The sequence below is a fragment of the Pongo abelii genome, chromosome 17 (assembly GCF_028885655.2).
Source record: "Pongo abelii isolate AG06213 chromosome 17, NHGRI_mPonAbe1-v2.0_pri, whole genome shotgun sequence".
NCBI lineage: Eukaryota > Metazoa > Chordata > Mammalia > Primates > Hominidae > Pongo > Pongo abelii.
The window spans coordinates 49,635,676-49,655,174 of NC_072002.2; the positions used below are offsets into that span (position 1 = coordinate 49,635,676).

At 40.0% G+C, this 19,499-nt stretch overlaps 2 protein-coding genes across 2 annotated transcripts; one reads left to right on the plus strand and one right to left on the minus strand.

Annotated features, from left to right (window-relative positions):
- Positions 1-1,807: 1,807 nt before the first annotated feature.
- On the minus strand, positions 1,808-14,023 carry ZNF24 (zinc finger protein 24). The gene is given in 4 exon segments (NM_001132277.1): positions 1,808-7,359; positions 9,413-9,560; positions 9,817-10,319; positions 13,945-14,023. Coding segments are annotated over 3 exon segments (1,107 nt in total). The 5' UTR covers positions 10,237-10,319; positions 13,945-14,023; the 3' UTR covers positions 1,808-6,820.
- On the plus strand, positions 11,608-18,460 carry LOC134760315 (uncharacterized). The gene is made up of 2 exons (XM_063716995.1): positions 11,608-14,071; positions 16,005-18,460. Exons 1-2 carry the CDS (start codon positions 13,415-13,417, stop codon positions 16,008-16,010), a joined length of 663 nt encoding a protein of 220 aa, XP_063573065.1. The 5' UTR covers positions 11,608-13,414; the 3' UTR covers positions 16,011-18,460.
- The last annotated feature ends 1,039 nt before the right edge of the window (positions 18,461-19,499 follow it).

Sequence of the window (19,499 nt, forward strand, 5' to 3'; positions counted from 1 at the left end):
TCTCAACTTAAGAAAACTGCCAGTCTCTGCCTGAGCCACCCTCCCTGTGCTGAGGCCTGGAAGTTCTCCCCAGGCAAGTAAATGGGCAATCCAAGTTTGCCTCATTTTTTTGTCTCTCGGGAATCCCATCTTCCCATTCTTTGCCTCTGTCTGCTATATTTTGTCTGATATTTTATTCAGGCAGGTTAGATCTGATCCCTGTACTCCATCTTGGCCTGAAGGTTTTTGTGTGATAAAAACAGCATATTTTTATGTTAATTAGAAAAGTTCAGAAGACAGGAAAAACTGATAATGTGGGAAACGTGAGGATTATTGGAGTATGTCTTTCCATAGGTGTGAGAAGACAGCTTGGATCCAGTGGAGAGGTTAGCCTTAGGCAGAAGCAGACAGTTGATCTAAAGTTCAGAGGAAAGAAGGAAGCCGTATATAGACATATAGACACAGGTTTTTTGTTTTTTTTTTCCTAAATATGTGTTTGTTGTGAATAATGGTGTGATATAGATGGGGAGAGGTATATAGATAGAACATTTATATAGGTGTATAGAGAATAAAAAATGTTACTAGGATGTTATTAGGATTATGGATTCACGTGACTTTTTGGGTGATTTTTATTTCTAAACTTTTCCTATTATATTACCTTCATAAGAAAATATGTAAAGAAACATTTTAAGAATTTAGATAAACTAGATGTTTTGTTTTGTTCAGCTGTTCTCAGCACCTTGTCACATTACTCATTTGCTTAAAACCTCTAATGGTCTCTCATTACATTCAAAGAAAAAGTTATAGTTCTATCAATGGCTAACCAGGTCCTCCATGATCCAGCTTCTCCCTGCCACCCTCACCACATTTGTCTTTGGCCTCACCTAGGTCCCATGTTCATTCTGCTGTAGCCATACGGGCCTCTGGTTTCTTGCACAAATGAGGCATTGCTCTTACATCAGCTTGCTTTGCAGTTGGTGTTTTCATGCCTGGAACATTCTCCAGTCTTATGGCTTGCTTCCTTATACTATCTTTTCTCCAATGTCACTTTCTCAGTGAAAACCTTCCCTGGCCAGCCTATCTAAATTGCACTATCTTTCCTTCTTGACATTTTGTATCCCTTTCCTATTTTCTCCCTAACCACTTCTCATCATATAACATACAATATGCTTTCTTAAAAAACTGTTTCTCATTTACTTTTGGTTTTCCACTGCCATGTATAGTTTTTCACACACACAAGCAACAGCTGTAAATCCCAGAACAGTGCCTGACCCAGAGTAGGCATTTAAATGTGTTGAATAAAAGCTTGCAAAATGTTTTCCTCAATTTTGAAAGACATCTCTTCGAAAACTCCATCTTGGGAGATGTGATTAATAGAGGTGCCAGGTGACATAGAGCACTGCTACATTTCTGGCCATAGAAAAGAGCCCACAGGGTGAGGCTGCTCAGGTCTGTGTGTGCTCATTCAGGTCTTGAGTCCACAGGCCTGAGAATGAAACAAAGAGCCAGAGAACCATGGAGTTGGGATGGAAGTCATTGGAAGGGCTCCAAGGGTTGTATACAGGGAATGCTTGAGGGGAATCCCCCAAGAACAATGGTAGGAGATGGGTACAGCTCTCAGCAGTGTAACTCTTAAAGTCCCAGGTTAATGAGTCTAGAGGAAGAATAAGAAGAGAACTGCCAAAGAGGCAACTGTGTAAAAAGCTGTTCATCCACATTCCCAACATCAATGTTCAGTTACTATTGGAATGTAAAGTGTATGTGTGTGGGGTGTGTGTTACAGGGAGAATGGAGTAACAAATGGCAAAAGTTGACACAGGCCAAATCATGGAAGGCCATGCTAATTTTATTAACTTACTTATATAGTGCATAAAGTCTAGAATTTAAAATTACAAAGGTTTTCTACAAATCAATAAGAAAATACAAATAACCTATATTAATCAGAACAGAAACCCAATTCAATTATCTTAAACAAGAAAGGGACTTTATTGGCTCACAAAACTTTAAAGTCCGGAGGTAGGGCAGGCTTTAGGCACAGCTGGATCTAGGGCCTCCAGAAAAATGACTTCAGAACTTAGTTCTCTTTCCATTTCTGCTAGCATCCGAGTTTCTCCTCAGACAGACTCTCTCCACATGGCACAAATTCAGGCTTACATGGTCCTTGGTTCCTGGCATCTCCATAAAGCCTTCTTTCCAGTAGTCCCAGCAGAAGTTCTGTTGAGGGCTCTCCTTAGCCTGGCTTAAGTTATATACCCATTCTTTAATCACTGAGGCTAGGAAGCTGTGGGACTCAGGAGGCCAGGCCTGGTCACATGCTCACCTAAGCCACAGGGAATAGGTTCCCCAAAAATAAATAAAGGTTGTGTTACCAGAAGATGGGGAAGGAGATGCTGAACAAATAAAAACAAGATATCCACACATAACCCAATAGAAAGCAGGTAAAGGATACAAACAATCCACAGTAAACTATAAACGGCCAATAAACATGAAAATAACCCCAATCTCACCATTTTTTTTATAATCAGGGAAATGCAAAATAAGAAAAGATTCTTTTTCACCCAACAGATAAAAACTATCAAGTGTAGGTATGGTTATATGGGGAAATGAACATTTTCCATACACTTGGCGAAAATACAGTTATGAAGGCCTTTGGGAAGACTGAAGGTGGACAGAGAACAACCCCTTTGACCCAACAATCCACCTTACTGGACTCCAGACTAAAGAAATATTCACACATATGCACAAAGACATCTGAATAGGATGTTTACTTTGGCAATGTAATAGCGAGAGGAAAAAAAATTAAGGGAATAGTTAAATAATGGCATTTTCATAGTATTTAATCTTATTCAACCATTAAAGAAATTTAAAGACCTATTATCTTTTTTTGAAACCAAAATTTTAAAAAGCTACAGAATATGAGATCCTATTTATGTAAAAAGTGTTTTTATGTGTATGTATATTCGTACGGAAAGGTGACTAGAGGATGTATGTTAAACTGTGGTAAGTGGAATGTGATTGGTAGCATTGGAGAAAAGGGTCTCTATTCAAAGAACTGTTTTTTATACAATGAGAAGGTAGTCATTAGACTTTCATAATTAAAAAAAGGAAAATGGGCAAAAGCAATTCATAATAGGAAATGCAAATGGCCAAGAAACATGAAAAGATGTTCCTCCTCATTAATATTCAAAGAAAAGAAAGAAATTTTGCCTATCAGATTGGCAAAAATTTTTAAGGATTCAGGGTTGGCAGACTATAGGCAAACAGGCATTCTTACTAATGATGGAGTTGTAAATTGGTGAAATATTTTTGGTAGTAGTTTTCAAAACTGCAAATGTGAAATCTGATCCAATAAATTTCTAGTTATTCATCCTATAGAAATACCCACACAAGTAGCAAAATACATGTACAGGAATGTTAATTACACTTCTATCCATAATGAACCTAATTATCAATCCATAGGGGATTAAATAAATTAAAGAATATTCATGCAATGGAATAGTATATAGTTATGAAAAAAGAACATCTTCAATGTGGGGGGAGAGGAGGCAAGTCTCAGTGTAGTGCATGTGAAATGGGGTTATGTCCTACTTTATATGGTAGCTGAGGATTAAGAGTTAATCCATGATAAAGCACTTCAAATAGTGCCTGTCACAGCAACCACAGGTGTCAGCTATTAACACATTATTGATTAAATAAGTATATGCCTAAATCTGGAAGAACAAACGAAATTATCATGACTTCTGGGTAACACTGTGAAAGGAAACATCCTTTTTCATTTTACATTTCTGCACTGTAAAAAATTCAAACCAGCAATGTTTAATAGCTTTCACATTTGTTAACCATAAACACAAATTTATCAAGGTTTAATAGCTACTACCTATGGCATGGTGAATATGTCCCTGGAGTCTACAGAACCAGATTTGAGTTTTATCTCTAGGCCACATGCAAGTCACATGATCTCTGAATCTTGCTTTCCTAGTCTACAAATCTAAGTGAGATAGGTACAGTGTCTAAGCCAATGCCTGGCATGTAGATTATTTCAGTACATGTAACCCTCCCTTCAATTTACATGAATATGGGACATATTGCTAAAGATCAAGTACCAACTGGGTATGACTACAGAGAGCTTAACCTCCAAGAAAGCCAGAAGAAAAAACCAGCAAATGCTCAGTGGCTACTGGGCAGATATCAGCAATCTGCATAACCTAAAATGACTGCTCATTTGCTAACCAAACAGATACTCTGGCGATGCCACTGCTTGGCAACTGCCATATCACCACTTCATCAGAAGCTAGGCACTCCCCCAGATTTCTATGATTATCTGTGTGGGTAATAAATGAATGTGTGGATGGAATTTAAAAATCACTACATAGTATTTAAAATCAATTTGTCTAGTGGGGACTAAGCCTAACTAGAGATAGAAAGTACACATCTCATCATTTCCTCTTCTTGTGTGCCACCATCCAGTTTTTTTTGGTCCAGTCCCTTTTTCCCACAGAGCTTTCTTTGCCTTAGCCTCAGAATCCTTTCTGAACAATGCAGATATTAGAGCTGCCAAGACAAAAACAGTATTTGCCAACCCTAATACTACTTTTTCTACACTCACATTACCAAATATCTTTGGCATTTATGACAAATCTACCACAGCGAAGCGTCCTTGTATATAGGAACCGTATACGATCTTAAAAAGCATGACATAATAGCCATTGAGAGGTTGCTCCCTTCTTACCTACTCTGATACAAGAATTCTGTCATCCCAGCCGTCTTCCAAATATGCCACCTCAAAACCTACTTGGAAAGAAGCCAGTTATAAATAAATAAATCACATCATTTATCTTAGAGCAGAGGAGTTTACAGCTTTATTGGACATTGACTTGTTTCCCCTCAGCCACAAAGAGAAAAAGACCCAAACAAAAGTCCCTACATTTTCTTGTATAACTTAAAATACATTATATCATTACTACATATTTATACTTCAATAAATCTTAATCTATAAAGCACATTTTTTATAATTGTTATCAGAAAACCTATAAACAAGCTCCATTCTGCCTCACTTTTCCACCAGCTGGCCTTGCATTTATTACTATGCTTTTTAATAGGCTCATGCAAAACCTCACCTTCCATTTTTAAACTTGATCCAAGCACCAGATATAACCAAAATCTCTGAACTAGGAAATATTTGTATTCACATGGGTCATTTTCCACACAATGATGCCCATTATAAAAAAGCCTCCTCTCATATTCTATATTTTAACTTCCAGAGTTTTCCACTAAACAGTAGAACCACAGTACTTGGAATTCTCAGCCAAGGAGTATATAATCCTACTACTACAATGTATTACTTTAATACATTTTTAAAAATGTGTTAAGACTGAAAATTAAAAAAAAAATTCAATTGTGATAGGTTAATAAACTAGTTGTTAATAGTCTAGTTGTTTATTTTTTAAATAGAACAGTCCATTCAACTTAATATGTAGGTACAACCTCAATGCTATTAGAGATTGATTAGTTCTTTAAAAAGATTCACAAACTTCCAAATTGTGGTAAGAGTATCGTGGACTCACCTCTGAACACTGGAGAGCCAGCTAGCTCTTTGAGCCGAGTCCTCCTCCCCCTCCAAATACAACACCCTGGTAAAAGAACTACAGTTCTGGGAACCTCACAGGTGACCTCCCCTGAGGAATGCTCAGACAAGGGGAAGAGGCTAACTTACATAAAACAGCAAACCCCTATGATTTACAGTGGAAGAAATACCTACCTACTTATGGTAGGATTACAGTACCTAGCACAGTGCCTTGTCGGTAGAAAATGTTTAATAATAAATGCATGGCTGCTTTTTTAGCCTGACGTTCAACCCTTTTGTACCAAAGGAATAAAAAATAGGTAACCTGATACTTGCCCACCTGTCAGGGAATTTTCTATCCTTAACAAAGATGAAGGCAAAATAATGATGAATTCGATCATCTTTTTCTAAGAGCCATGACAGACCATTACCCTTATGTCTACATTTGCCTTCAACACTGCCATCCACTACAAATTTTTCCCTAGTGTTATAATTTCTACCTTCATTATTTTACAACTGTTTATTGTTTAGACTGTATGCTTTTTAATAATATATGGGAAAACATTATTTTCATTAGTAAGATGACTCCAAATTATAGAGAGGATGAGTAGCTTTTGAATTTTCCCGCAGGCAGAATATAAATTCTTGATACACTTCAATTCTTAGATCAAAGTATTTGCATATCTTCCCCAATCAAGGTGTTCCATTCACTTTTTGATGTTTTATCACCATCACTTCTTATCTGAGATCTTATGGCTCATTTTGAGGCTCTTAGCCATCCTTTATCCTCTATTTTCTCAAATGCATATTCAAATTAGGTAAAAGGAAACAAGGGTAAATTTTTAAAAGATGGTTTAAAATGGTTTTCAGACTGTAATTCCTGTTGCCTTTTAATATATAAGGGAATGTATCCTTATAAAGAACATTTCAATGATCAATGCAGAAATAATGTATTTATCTTAAAAAAAGGAAACATTCAAGAAAGGGACAATGAATCAGGTAGTTCATTATTTGGAGAAGTAATACAGACTATAAACATCACATGGAAAATTTAGGCATTAAGACCTGAATTAAGTTTAAAATTTCAGTTTCTAGGCAGGTACGACACCATTTCTTTCAAGATAAATATCATAATGGTGAGTGAAGATTTTTACATTTCCCAGTGGATTTTCTGACAGTCAATAGGGAAAAAAACTATTCTGCATCATTTCATATTTTAAATTTTGTCTTCATTTCTGAAGAAAAAGACCTGAGTGCTGATTTTTTTTCTTCAATCTCTTAAACTTTCACAACATTCAGAAGTTTTTCTGCATTGTGTCTTCTCTGATGTCTAAAAAGATTTGAGCTTTGACTATACGATTTCCCACACTGAACGCATTCGTAAGGTTTCTCCCCAGTATGGATTCTCTGATGATTAATAAGCCCCGAATTCTGGCTAAAGGCTTTCCCACATTCAAGACATTTGTAAGGTTTTTCTCCAGTGTGGACTCTCTGGTGTTGCACAAGAATGGAACTTCGGCTGAATGCTTTCCCACACTCAACACATCCATAAGGTTTCTCCCCACTGTGAATTCTTTGATGAAGAATAAGGGCTGAGCCCTGACTGAAGTGTTTTCCACATTCATCACATATATGTTGTTTCTTTCGAGAGGGATTTCTCTTTCTTTCAAACCTGCCCTTGGGGAAACAGGTTTCTCCGTATTTAAAAATTTGAGGAACACCCATATTGAGAGTGCCAGGAACTTCATGGGATTCTACTGCTGAAGGAAGCTCCTGCTTTGGAGCTAGTGCTCCATTTTCAGTCCTACCATCATCATCTGAAATAAACAGAAAATGTAAATATCATTCATTATCTATTCAGGGAAAAAGAAATCTAAAAAAAATTTAATGTACTAAAATAGCTTGCACACATCTATAAACCACTCTGACACTGGTGTTAAGGCCTATTCTCAAAAAAGAAAAAATGAAATTACTCTGAATAACAGTATAACATCATGATATAAGAGATATCTGAATAAAACATAGGCAAGTGGTTTACAAATGGTAGTCAGAAAACAAAGGTCAGAAAGATGGTAGATTCTAAGATGGTTACGGAGATAGTCAAAGTGATGTGGCTAGGTATGGATGAAACTTTGTAAGAATAAAAATAAAATAAAATTGGCCACTAGGAAATCATTATAATGTTCTTTTACTTTGAGAAAGGGAGAAATTACATCAAAATACAAAGATGTAAATTGAAAAAACATGTCAGAAAGTGGCTATTTCTGAAATGAACAAGCCAAGTCAGGTGACAGCCAATGTTAGACTAAAAGCAGAACACAGGAGTCTTGACAAGAAGGGGCTGAAGATAAGCTGGGGGCATCCTGTGTTAACCAAAGACATGACATAAAAATCCAGTATGCCCCTAATAAATGAAAGTTTTCCAATAAAAGAAGCTTGTCCCGTGTGGTATTTGTCTTGGTACTTAGAAAAATGGTTATTTCTAAGCCTCAGTGAAACGTGTCCAATGAAAGAAAAGCCTGAATTACCAACATGGGGTAGCATCACCCACATGCAGGCAGAGATAACAGCAAGTGTCATTTAAGACTTTTCTAAAACTTCATGGCTTTAAGTAAAGATCCCGTTCATATAGGGTTAGCAACTGCCTTCAGTGAAGAGGAAAACAGTAAATAATTAACAAAAAGATCAAGTCAGGAGATAAGGCTAAGAGAGAGAGACTGAAAGGTTAGAGGAGGACAGTGAGGCTTGGCGACTTGAAAAACAGAGGAGTGAGTGTGAAGATTAAGTGGAGACAAACAGCACACAGGAAACAGAAATTCCCAAGTGTGGAAGAGACTAGACAGCTGAAATAAGGAACACAGGTGAAAAATCACTCTAAAATTCAGATGATGAGAAGTTGAAAATATCACCCCCATATATCAAGAATGATACTTCTCAAACTTTATTGCACAGAAGAATGTCCCATGAAACATGTAAAACTGCAGATTTTCAGCAGACTTCAGACCCACCCCAAAAGTTGACTGGCTGGCACTGTCCCCTCAGATGTGAAGAAAACCTGCCAGACCTCATTCAGTGGCATACCAGCACCATCTCCAACTACCTCAAGGAATGATTACTAAAGCAGAGTCAAACAAAATTTCATTTTAGTTCACATAAACATGAGAAAGCAATCTAGCAGTTTTAGGAATATACTGGGCCATATCAAAGGATACACATAAGTATATGGTGTTAATGGCCAATATATTGGGAAAGACTGGTCTTGTGAATTAATACAACTGAGCTTTTAAAAAAGCTTTTTCTGCATTTAAAGCATGTTATAGCTAAGGAGGCTTTTTTTGCATAAATACTTAGAAAAAGGAAAAAAATTACTCCAAATATTTCTACAAAACAAGCTTTCTTAGAAGAAAATGACTCTAGGTAGACATTGAAGAAAATCAGAAATAAATATTTAGAAAGACTTCAGTGATATACAACAAAGAGATTAGAAGAGGTTTTCAGGTAAGCTTACTGTACCAATGGAATTAGGCAGGAGATTGAAAGTAAAAGGATGTAAAACAGATGACAAGTAATACTGAATGCAAAATAGAGAGACTTGGTCCATGGGTGGATGCTGGCTCAAAGTAAGGCAAATGCTAGCCTCACATGGGCAGCTCTTTTTAGGAAGGAGACTGAAAGGGAAGAAAAGGCTGAAGATGTTAATATCTAGGAATAAAAGGTCTGAGGCCAGCAAAATCAACTTAATCAGAAAAAAACTGAAATATTAGATTAAGAGTGATATGATCCCCCCCACCAGTGAGAACAAGCAAAGTTCTGAATAAAAGGCCTACACTCTCTTTCACCCTCTAGGCCACACAGAGTTCTGGTCCTCACCACAGTGCCTTAGGGAATGGAGCTCCCAGGATGCCCACTTGAGCTGGTTCTCCACAGCATCAAGCTCAGAACTTGGTAATCCCTGAGCTTCTTCTTGAGATACCATGTCTTCTACTAGTACTTCCCGTTTTCGTCGACGGAGAGAAACCTGGAAACAGAAAGATTTGATTCAGAGAAGGAACTGTAATGAGAATCAGAACTAAAAACATGTAAGAGAAACCCCATAAAACAAAAATACTGCAGAAGCCTAGATGGCAAAGCAGCACAGATAACAGGGGGTGGTAGGGGAATGAGGGAAAAGGCATAAACATAATCCTAACTTAGTTGAGTGGAATTAATTCAGCAGCTTTGCCTACTACCTATGCCAGTGCTTCTGACACAGGAAATGACACAAGCAGGCTCACCGGTTGTCCAGGGTCATCAAGTTCACTCTCCAAATCCTCCAGCACTGTCACTGCCTCCTCTCCATTCTCTGGATGATGATCTCGAACCCAAGTCTGTAGCTCTTTGGGTAGGATGGCAACAAACTGCTCCAGCACTACCAGCTCCAAGATTTGTTCTTTTGTGTGCGTCTCTGGCCTGAGCCACAGACGGCAAAGTTCTCGGAGCTGGCTCACAGCCTCACGGGGCCCAGGTGAATCCTGGTATCCAAACTGCCTGAATCGCTGTCGGAAAATCTCTGGGTCTGGGAGATGATTCCAGGGGATACTTGATCCCTCTTCGCCATCAGGATCCTCCTCCAACTTCACTCTCAGAATTTTTTCCTCTTCATCTGGAGTTGGGATGATAAGTATTGAATCTTCTTCCACTGACTGTGCAGACATTCTGATTTATAATATTTCAAGAAAAGACAACTGAGGCAGAATATAAGCCTCAGGGCAATACCCCGTTTTCTTCACAGGCACTCCTGAGGCATAAGAAATAAAAGATATATAAATAAGCAAAAATATCCTAAGAATTTGGACTTACACTGGTAAAAGTAAAAGATATTTGTTCTTTGACTGAGTTAAAAATTCCAATCAATAACCTACACCAAGAATTGGCAAACTACAGCTTCACGGCCAAATCTAGCCTGCCACCCATTTCTGTACAACACCTGTACCAACAATAATTTTCACATTTTTAAATGGCTGTGGTCTTCACCACGGTGCCTTAGGGAACGGAGCTCCCTAAAATCAAATGAACACCTAATGATATTTAGGGAATGGAGCTCCCCAAAATCAAATGAATACCTCATGACACGTGAAAATGATATGAAATTAACATGACTGTGTCCATAAATAATTGTACTTATTCATACTTCACGCTACAATAGCAGAGTTGAGTAGTTTCAACAGACTAGATGGCCTAAAAAAACCCAACACAGTCATGCACTACAAAATGATGTTTGGGTCAATGAAGGACCACATAGATGACAGTGCTCCCATAAGATTATAATGGAGCTGAAAAATTCAAGATTCGCCTAGTGACACTGTAGCTGTTGTAAGGTCAATACATTACTCACATGTTTGTGGTGATGCTGGTGTAAACAAACCTGCTGTGTTGCCAGTTTAACACATACAGTTATGTATGTGGTACATAAAACTTGATAACAATAATAAACGATTATGTTACTGGTTTATGTATTTACTATACTTTTTATACTATACTATTTTAGAGTGTGCTCCTTCTACTTATTACATAAAAAAGTTAACTGCAAAATGGCCTCAGACAGGTCCTTCAGGAAGTATTATAGAAGGCACTGTTATTATGGAGATGACAGCTCCGTGCATGTTACTGCTCCTGAAACCTTCCAGTGGGACAAGATACGGAGGTAGAAGGCAATGATACTGATAATCCAGACCCTGTGTAAGCCTAAGCTAATGTATGTGTTTGTCTTAGCTTTTAACAAAAACAGTTCCAAAAGAAAAAAAAAATTGGCCAGGTGCAATGGTTCACACCTGTAATCTCAGCACTATAGGAGGCTGAGGCAGGAGGATCACTAAAGACCAGGAGTTCAGGGCTCCACTGAGCTATGATCACACCACTGCATTCCAGCCTGGGCAACAGAGTAAGACCCTGTCTCTAAAAAATGAATTTAAAAATAGCAAAAAGCTGTGCCAGGCGCGGTGGCTCAGGCTTGTAATCCCAGCACTTTGGGAGGCCGAGGCGGGCGGATCACGAGGTCAAGAGATCAAGAGATCAAGACCATCCTGGCCAACATGGTGAAACCCTGTCTCTACTAAAAATACAAAAATTAGCTGGGCATGGTGGATTGCGCCTGTGGTCCCAGCTACTTGGGAGGCTGAGGCAGGAGAATCTCTTGAACCCGGGAGGTGGAGGTTGCAGTGAGCCAAGATCGCGCCACTGCACTCTAGCCTGGCGACACAGCGACTCTATCTATAAAAAAAAAAAAAAAAAAGTAAAAAGCTTACAGAATAAGGATATAAATATATTTGTACAGCCATACAATGTGTTTGTATTTTAAGCGAAGTGTTATTACAAAAGAGTAAAAAAGTTAAAAAAAATGTAAAAGTTTGTAGATGAAAAAGTTCCAGTAAGCTAAGGTTAATTATTGAAGAAAAATGTTTTCTTAATAAATTTAGTGTAGCCTAAGTGTTCAGTGTTTATATAGTCTATAGGAGTGTACAGTAATGTCCTAGGCCTCCAAATTCACCACTCACTGACTGACTTCTTAGAGCAACTTCCAATCCAGCAAGGTCCATTCATGGTAAGTGCCCTGTACAGGCATATTTTTTTTTTTTGAACCCTTTATATCATATTTTACTCTTATCTTTTCTATGTTTTGATACACAAATAGTTAGCATTGTGTTACAATTCTCTACAGTATTCAGTACAGCAACATGCTGTACCAGTTTGTAGCCTAGGCGCAACAGGCTATACCAGATAGCCTAAGTGTGTAGTAGGCTACGCCATTTAGGTTTGTGCAAGTACATTCTATGACGTTCGCACAAGGATGAAATAGCCTAACACATTTCTCAGACCACAGCACTATCGTTGAGTTATGCATGACCTTATTTACTATATGGCCGCTTACAGAAAAAGTTTGCCAATCATGACCTACTAAGACGACAAACCCTATGTCAATAATCAAAAGAATCCAAGTAAGATCCAGACTACTTCAGTGCTTTATAAATGTGCCTGACCCTGGAACGCATTATTTCCAATTCAGGATTGGTGTTTCCTGACACACACAAGTCAACTGAAAAGGAAGGTTCGCCTTATTATTATGTGCTTAAAAAAATTTTCTTTACCATTTAAAAAATATTTTTAAGGTGTTTAAGAACTCCTTGGACTTACAATATATGTGAAAAAATGTTCACTTGCTGAGTAGCAGATCACATAATACTGAAAAGATCATATGTGAAAAACAGATCACTTAATTTTGAAAAATTATCTTGCACATAATACGTAAATATTCAGTCTTCCACCACACCATACGTACATTTATATTTATAATGACAGGCATTAATCACAGAAAATTCTATTAAGAAAAGGCACTCGCATAAGCACCTTAACTTCTTGCAGTGGTCCAGGACTCACAGTTTCCCTAGCTTCTACCTTCAGGGAAACTGTATGCTGCTTCTGGACCTTTATTATTTGCACGATCATGCCCGTGCTGTTGTTTACGACACATACTAGCAATGAGCCATTCAGCCTATTTATTTACTCAGGGCCCAAAATCTGAACAATAACAACTGAAAAAAACTTATTGTAACCCAAGCAAGATGAAGACTGGAATCAAAAAAGGCCTTATCAGACAAGTAATACACACTGATTTAATTAAATACCCTGGAGTGTGGTGGCCTTATAAATAAGGTCTAGCCAACATTCATTCGTTCCTATTCCAAGACCCTGCTTATCAACGGTGCAAGTATTTCCACATAATTTTCTCTTCCTTTTATGCTGTAGAACATACTGCTTGTGGGAAGTGGAGCGAAGGCCCACGGTCCCGACAATGTTTGGGCAGGGTACCTCGTTCCAGGTGGATCGCCCACCTTAATGCTGCATAAACCTGCTGTGTACCCCAGTCCCGGCCCGACGTCCTCTAGCCCCTCTTCCCAGCACTCAGGACGGCTGATTTCAGATGACCAAAGGCCACCCTGTGACAACAGCGTCGGAACCACGGCACTTCCGCCTGCGGCCGGTGGGACTACAAATCCCAGCAGCCCCGCGCAAGTCTCGTCCCACTACCACCTCCTCCCATCACGACTCCCAGAACCCTCCGCGAGACGCCAGGGCCTCGAAATAGAACAAAACCGGCCGGTGGGGGAGGGGGAAGGTGAGGGTCTCGGAGGACGCAGGGGGTTAGAGAGCTCTCTGCAGATGCCGAAGACCCAAGCCGGCCTGTCGCCTACCTCTCCCCGCCCCACAATTGCTAGGCGCGGAGACCGCGGCCTGTTCCCCGCGCCTCCCGGGAAACTGAGGAAGGTCCCGGGCAGGCTTCCCCGCCGGCTCCTGCTAAGAGGTCCGCAGACCCTAGCCCGGTGTCCCCCTCCCTCTCATAATGTTCCCCGCACACCGGCGCAAACCTCCGGCTCAGGAACCGCAGCAGCTTCGCTGTCCACGGCAGACGCAGAAACGCCGTTCACAAGCCTTTTCCCAGCAGCCCCCGGCGCGGGCTGCTTCCGGTCTGCGGGCCTGAGGAGGCGGGGAGAGGTAAAGCCCACGTTGCCATGGAGAAGCGCCCCGGGCGGGGGAGGGGCGGCCCCACGACAATGACCGCATTGAGGCTGCGCTTGGCCTCGCGCCTCTCCTGGAACAGCCCAGCGTCCTCTGGACCGTTTAAAGAAAAGAAAAAGAGAGGACTCTACCATTAAGATAGTCCTTACAATTTCACAAGCCCTTTCACGTGCATTATCTTGTGGATCCTCTCAGTAATCCCCTGCAAGAAGGAATGAAAGGGAGTATTTGTGAAAGCTTACTGCATTGTGCCAAGCACTCTCGTCGTGCTTTACATGCCATTTATTTTTTCACAAATACATGATGTAGGAACTTTCATTATCCCCATTTCACAGCTGAGATAGTTGAGGCACAAATACAGTAAATAATTTGACAAGAGCTCACAACTCATTTGTGGGTAGCAAGATTTGAAACCAAGACGTGATTCAAATCTTTGGCTCCCACTAGTTATGTCACGGAGCTTTATTCTGACCTATTTATCTGTCAGGAAAACTAGATAAGACAGGTTAAGAGTTTTGGCAGTGATGTCGCGGTGAATTTGTAGAATGCATGGTCATCTTAAAGCTGGGCATTTTATACCATAAAACAACTGCTGACGCGATCATTTAAAATTACAAATCAGACCACATCACTCCCCTATTTAAAGCCCTCCAATTTATGTCATAATAATTTATGACATAAAAACTCCTTATAATGGCATGTAAGTCCCCTGTGGTCTGTTGCCTGCCTGCACCCCCAGACCCTGGCGCCCCCAATCACCTCAGCTCTTCGGCTCATTGTGGCCCAAGATCCTCAGCCTCACCGCCTGCCTTTCATGGCGCATGACCCTTCGTGGCACTGTTATTAATGGAAGTGATCTCATTTATTCACTTGTTTTTTGTTTTGTTTCGTCTTTAAGTCCCTTAAGGGCAGGGACCTTGTCTGTCTTGTTCACCACAGTATCCCATCCTAGATCCCGGAAACTGACTGCCTGGTAAATAGAGAACTCAATAAATATTTGTTGAATAAATAAGTGAATTGTGGAATGGTTACATTGCTGCCTTTAGCTAGGTCACATGATTGGCATCAGACACCACACAAAGGAGCCCTGTTGTTTAAGGACTGGTCAAAAGTGTAGATCCAGCCTAACATAAGCATTTCAAGATCCTCAGGCTTTGACTTTTTGCCTCATTCGAGAAAATGCCCTCTGAAAAGTGCCGTCAGGCTCCGCTGGATTCGTGCATGAGAGAGCAAGTAAGCGAGCAGCTGATGGTATACCACTGCTTTTCACTCCTACCAGAGCTCTTCTCACAACCCCTGCTAACACTTCTGTCTTCATTGCAGGAAGCTTCAGAAATACAGCCTTTTCACTCTGCTACTTGGATACGGCCCCTAAGCAACTTGGCTCCTCTTCCCAACCTTTCCCTCTTTTCTGATTTGTAAAGGCTATATGAAGGCATTTTTGTTTTAAGAATTTTTACATCTAATTAATGTTGGAAAACAAAAATAATAAATCTCAAACGAAACCTTGGGGAAGTTAAAAATGTTGCAAAATTTTACAAAACCCTTTTCCTGTGATTACATTGTTTGTTTTGTTTTTGAGACAGGGTCTTGCTCTGTCACCCAGGCTGTAGGGCAATGGTGCAGTCTTGGCTCACTGCAGCTTCAGCCTCCTGGACTCAGTGATCCTCCCGCCTCAGCCTCCTGAGTAACTGGGCATTTTATATCATAAAACAGCTGTTGACGCGATCATTTAAAATTACAAATCAAACCACTTCATTCTCCTATTTAAAGGCCTCCATTTTATGCTGTAATAATTTATCTTGAAATGCTTATGGAAGGCTGGACTTACACTTTTGTTAAGTCCTTAAACAACAGGTGTGCTCCACCATGCCCAGCTAATTTGTTTGTTTGTTTGTTTGTTTTTCAGAGATGAGTTCTTCCTGTGTTTCCCAGGCTGCTCTCCAACTCCTGGGCACAAGTGACCCTCCTGCCTTGGCCTCCTAAATTGCTAGGATTGCAGGTGTGAGCCACCGTGCCTGGCCTCCATTCTATTATTCTTAATTATTTGTAAAATACTAAATGGAAACCACAGTAAGGTTTTCCTCACTAAGTTACTCCTTTGAGGGCAGGGGCTACTAACACCTGCTTTGAAACATCATCCTTCTGAGGTCCTCTGGGATTTTTTCCTGAATGGTGGCCCTTGTTGCCATCTTAAAGATCTAATCAAGATAAAACATCATGTTCCTCTGGACAACCTGAATGGAGGGAGCAGCTTCATACCAGGGTCCGACAACCTTGCACATATCCACATAGGCCACATAGGCAATGCCTGAACTACAGCTGATCTGAGTCTTGGCAGAACACCTTGGGATCCTCCCAGAAGATGAGTGCATGAGAGGCTTGTAAGCAGCTACTGCAAGGCCGTTTCCCACTCAGCTCTCTGTCTTCCAAAGAGACTATCATGAGGCAGTTTTTATTGCTTCCTGGGTTCCAATGAGCCATTCTGCCTTACCCTTTTAGAGTACAGCTGCAGGTTATAACAAGGCTTAGCTGCAGCATGGCATTAACCCCTCAGCAACAAGGTGTCCACAGTGTATGCTGTAGTCATCCAGCCCCTTCTGTTTTGGTGTCATCATTTTGGTATCTGAGACAAAAGCTCATGGAGAGCTGGCACTTGCTTTTGCTTTCAATGTCTGTGCAAATAATAATATGTTTAAATTCAAAAAGGGTTCGTTACTAGCCAAATCTTTCAACCTTGCCTTGATACCAAATATCTGATTCGTTAATTAATAGTAAAATGTACAAAACAACCAGACAGATACTACCTGGGTACCAGAGATATAGAGATGAATAAAATGAAGTCATGATCCCGACTTTGTTTTTCCCTTTAAAAGAGATGAGGTCTCACTCTGTTGCCCAGGCTGGAGTACAGTGGCGTAATCACAGCTTGCTGCAGCCTCGCACTCCTGGTAGGGATCCTCCCACCTCAGCCTTCTAAAACGCTAGGATTACAGTTGTGAGCCACCATGTCCAGTTTGATTCCTTCTTTTACATTACCATCTTGTTAAGGAAATAAACAACAACAGAAAAAAACAAGTATTCACAAGGCAGTGTAGAAGTGCTACAGTAGAGAAGAGCAGAAGGCCTGCAAGGGCTCCTAAATGAGATGGTGTGCTGAGAGGGAAGTGAGGCACCCTGAAATGGAGGAAGTCAGCCAAAAAAGTTTCCAGGCTGGGCATGAGTGGCCTGCACCTTTGGTCCCAGCTACTCAAGAGACTGAGGTGGGAGGACTGCTTGAACCTGAAGGGTTGAGGATGCAGTGAGCTCTGATCGCATCACTGTACTTAAGCCTTGTGGACAGAGCGAGATCGTGATCAAAAAAAAAAAAAGTGTTCACATTGGAAGGAAAGCATAGACCTTCAGATTTGGTGTTATCAGATTCCATCCAAGACTGATTTTTTTTCCAGGCTTTGGAGCTGTCAGTCCCCTTCAGCTCAAAAGTATCTCCCTCTGGGCACTTTAAGTACATTGCTTTAAGATTCCATTTTAGCTAGTTAAGTATACAGTATGAGGAGTCTTTTCATTGCAAGTGACTGAAAACCTAAGAGGCAGCATTGTTAGCTTCCCGCACAAAGCGCTTCCCCTTACTTCTAATACATTTCTGATTTTTTTGGATGGAGAGGGGGAACAGTGTGCCCAGCTGTAAGCAATAAATTGTAATTGAGCTAAGCTATCCATGACCATTCTGCTTCCCTGTGCCAGATACTCGCTTTGCCTTGCTGGCGCTGAGGAATGGGTATGTGATTCATTTCTGGTCCATGAGATATAAGGGGAAATAGTTTGTATCTTTGAAGAAATCTATCTAAATTCATTTAAATTGTCAGATTTATTGGCATAAAGTTGTTCACAATTATTTCCTTAATATCTTTAATGTCAGTTCCTTAATATCTTTTTAATGTTTGTAGCTATGTCCCCTCTTTCATTCTTGACATTGCTAATTTCTAGTTTCTTTTTTCTTAATCAAGACTTCAAGTTTTGCTCGAGGCTTATCAATTTTATTAATTTTTCAAAGAATCAACTTTTGGCTTTGTTTATTTGTTTCATTATTTGTTCTCTATTTATGGAGTTCCTCCCCTTTTAATAAAATTAACAGACAGCAAAATATGGCACTTTTGGGGGGGCAGATATTTCTGAGTTTTAGATTTGTGAAACGACCACCAAAATCATGATACACAATAGTTCCATCATTCTATAAAACTCCATCAGGTTGTACTCACGCCTTCGCCACATCCCAATTCATGGCAACCACAGATTTGTCATCCGTCACAATAGTATTGACTTGTCCAGAATGTAATAAAAATGGAATCATAAAGTATGTTATCTTTTAAGGCTGGTTTCTTTCATTCATCATAATGCCTTTGAGATTCATCTGTGTTGCCACACGTATCAATAGTCGATTCCAGTCTATTACTGAGTAATATTCCACTTGTATCTATCATAATTTGTCCATTCAACCACAGAAGGACTTTGGGTTGTTTCTGGATTTGGATGATTATGAATAGAACTACTATAAATATTCATGGACAGAGGCCAGGCATGGTGGCTTATGCCTGTAATCCCAGCACTTTGGGAAGACAAGGCAGGTGGATCACCTGAGGTCAGGAGTTCAACCAGCCTGGCCAACGTGGTGAAACCCCCTCTCTACTAAACTAAAAATTACCTGGGCATGGTGGTGCGCACCTGTAATCCCAGCTACTTGGGAGGCTGAGATAGGAGAATCGCTTGAAGCTGGGAGGCGGAGGTTGCAGTGAGCCGAGATTGCGCCATTGCACTCCAGCTTGGGCGACAGAGTGGGACTCTGTCTCAAAAAAAAAAAAAAAATTCATGGACAGGTTTTTATATGAACATAGATTTTATTTCACTAGAGTAAATATCTAGAAGTGGGATTGGTGGGTCATATGGGAGGTACATGGTTAACTTTCAAGGAAACTGCTGAACTGTTTTCCAGAGTGTCTGCACCATTTTGCACCACCAGCAATGCATGAGTGCTCCAAATGCTCCTCATCCTTAACAGCACTTGGTATTGTCTTTTGCTGCTGCTGTTTATCCATACTAATGTATGTGTTGTCATAGCTCATCATGGTTTTAATTTGCATTTCCCTAAAGGCTAATGATGTTGGACAACTTTTCAGGTGCTTTTTGCTACCTATAAGTACTCTTTTATGAAGTGTCTGCTCAAGTCTCCCTCCCCATTCAAATTTTTTTTCTTACTATTGAGTTTTGGAAATTCTATGTTGGACATAAGTCTTCTGTCTAATTTGTGATTTGAAAATATTTATCTGAGTCTGCAACTTATATTTTCTTAATAGTGTGTTTTGCAGAGCAACACTTGTTAATTTTTATGAACGTCAATTTATCTATT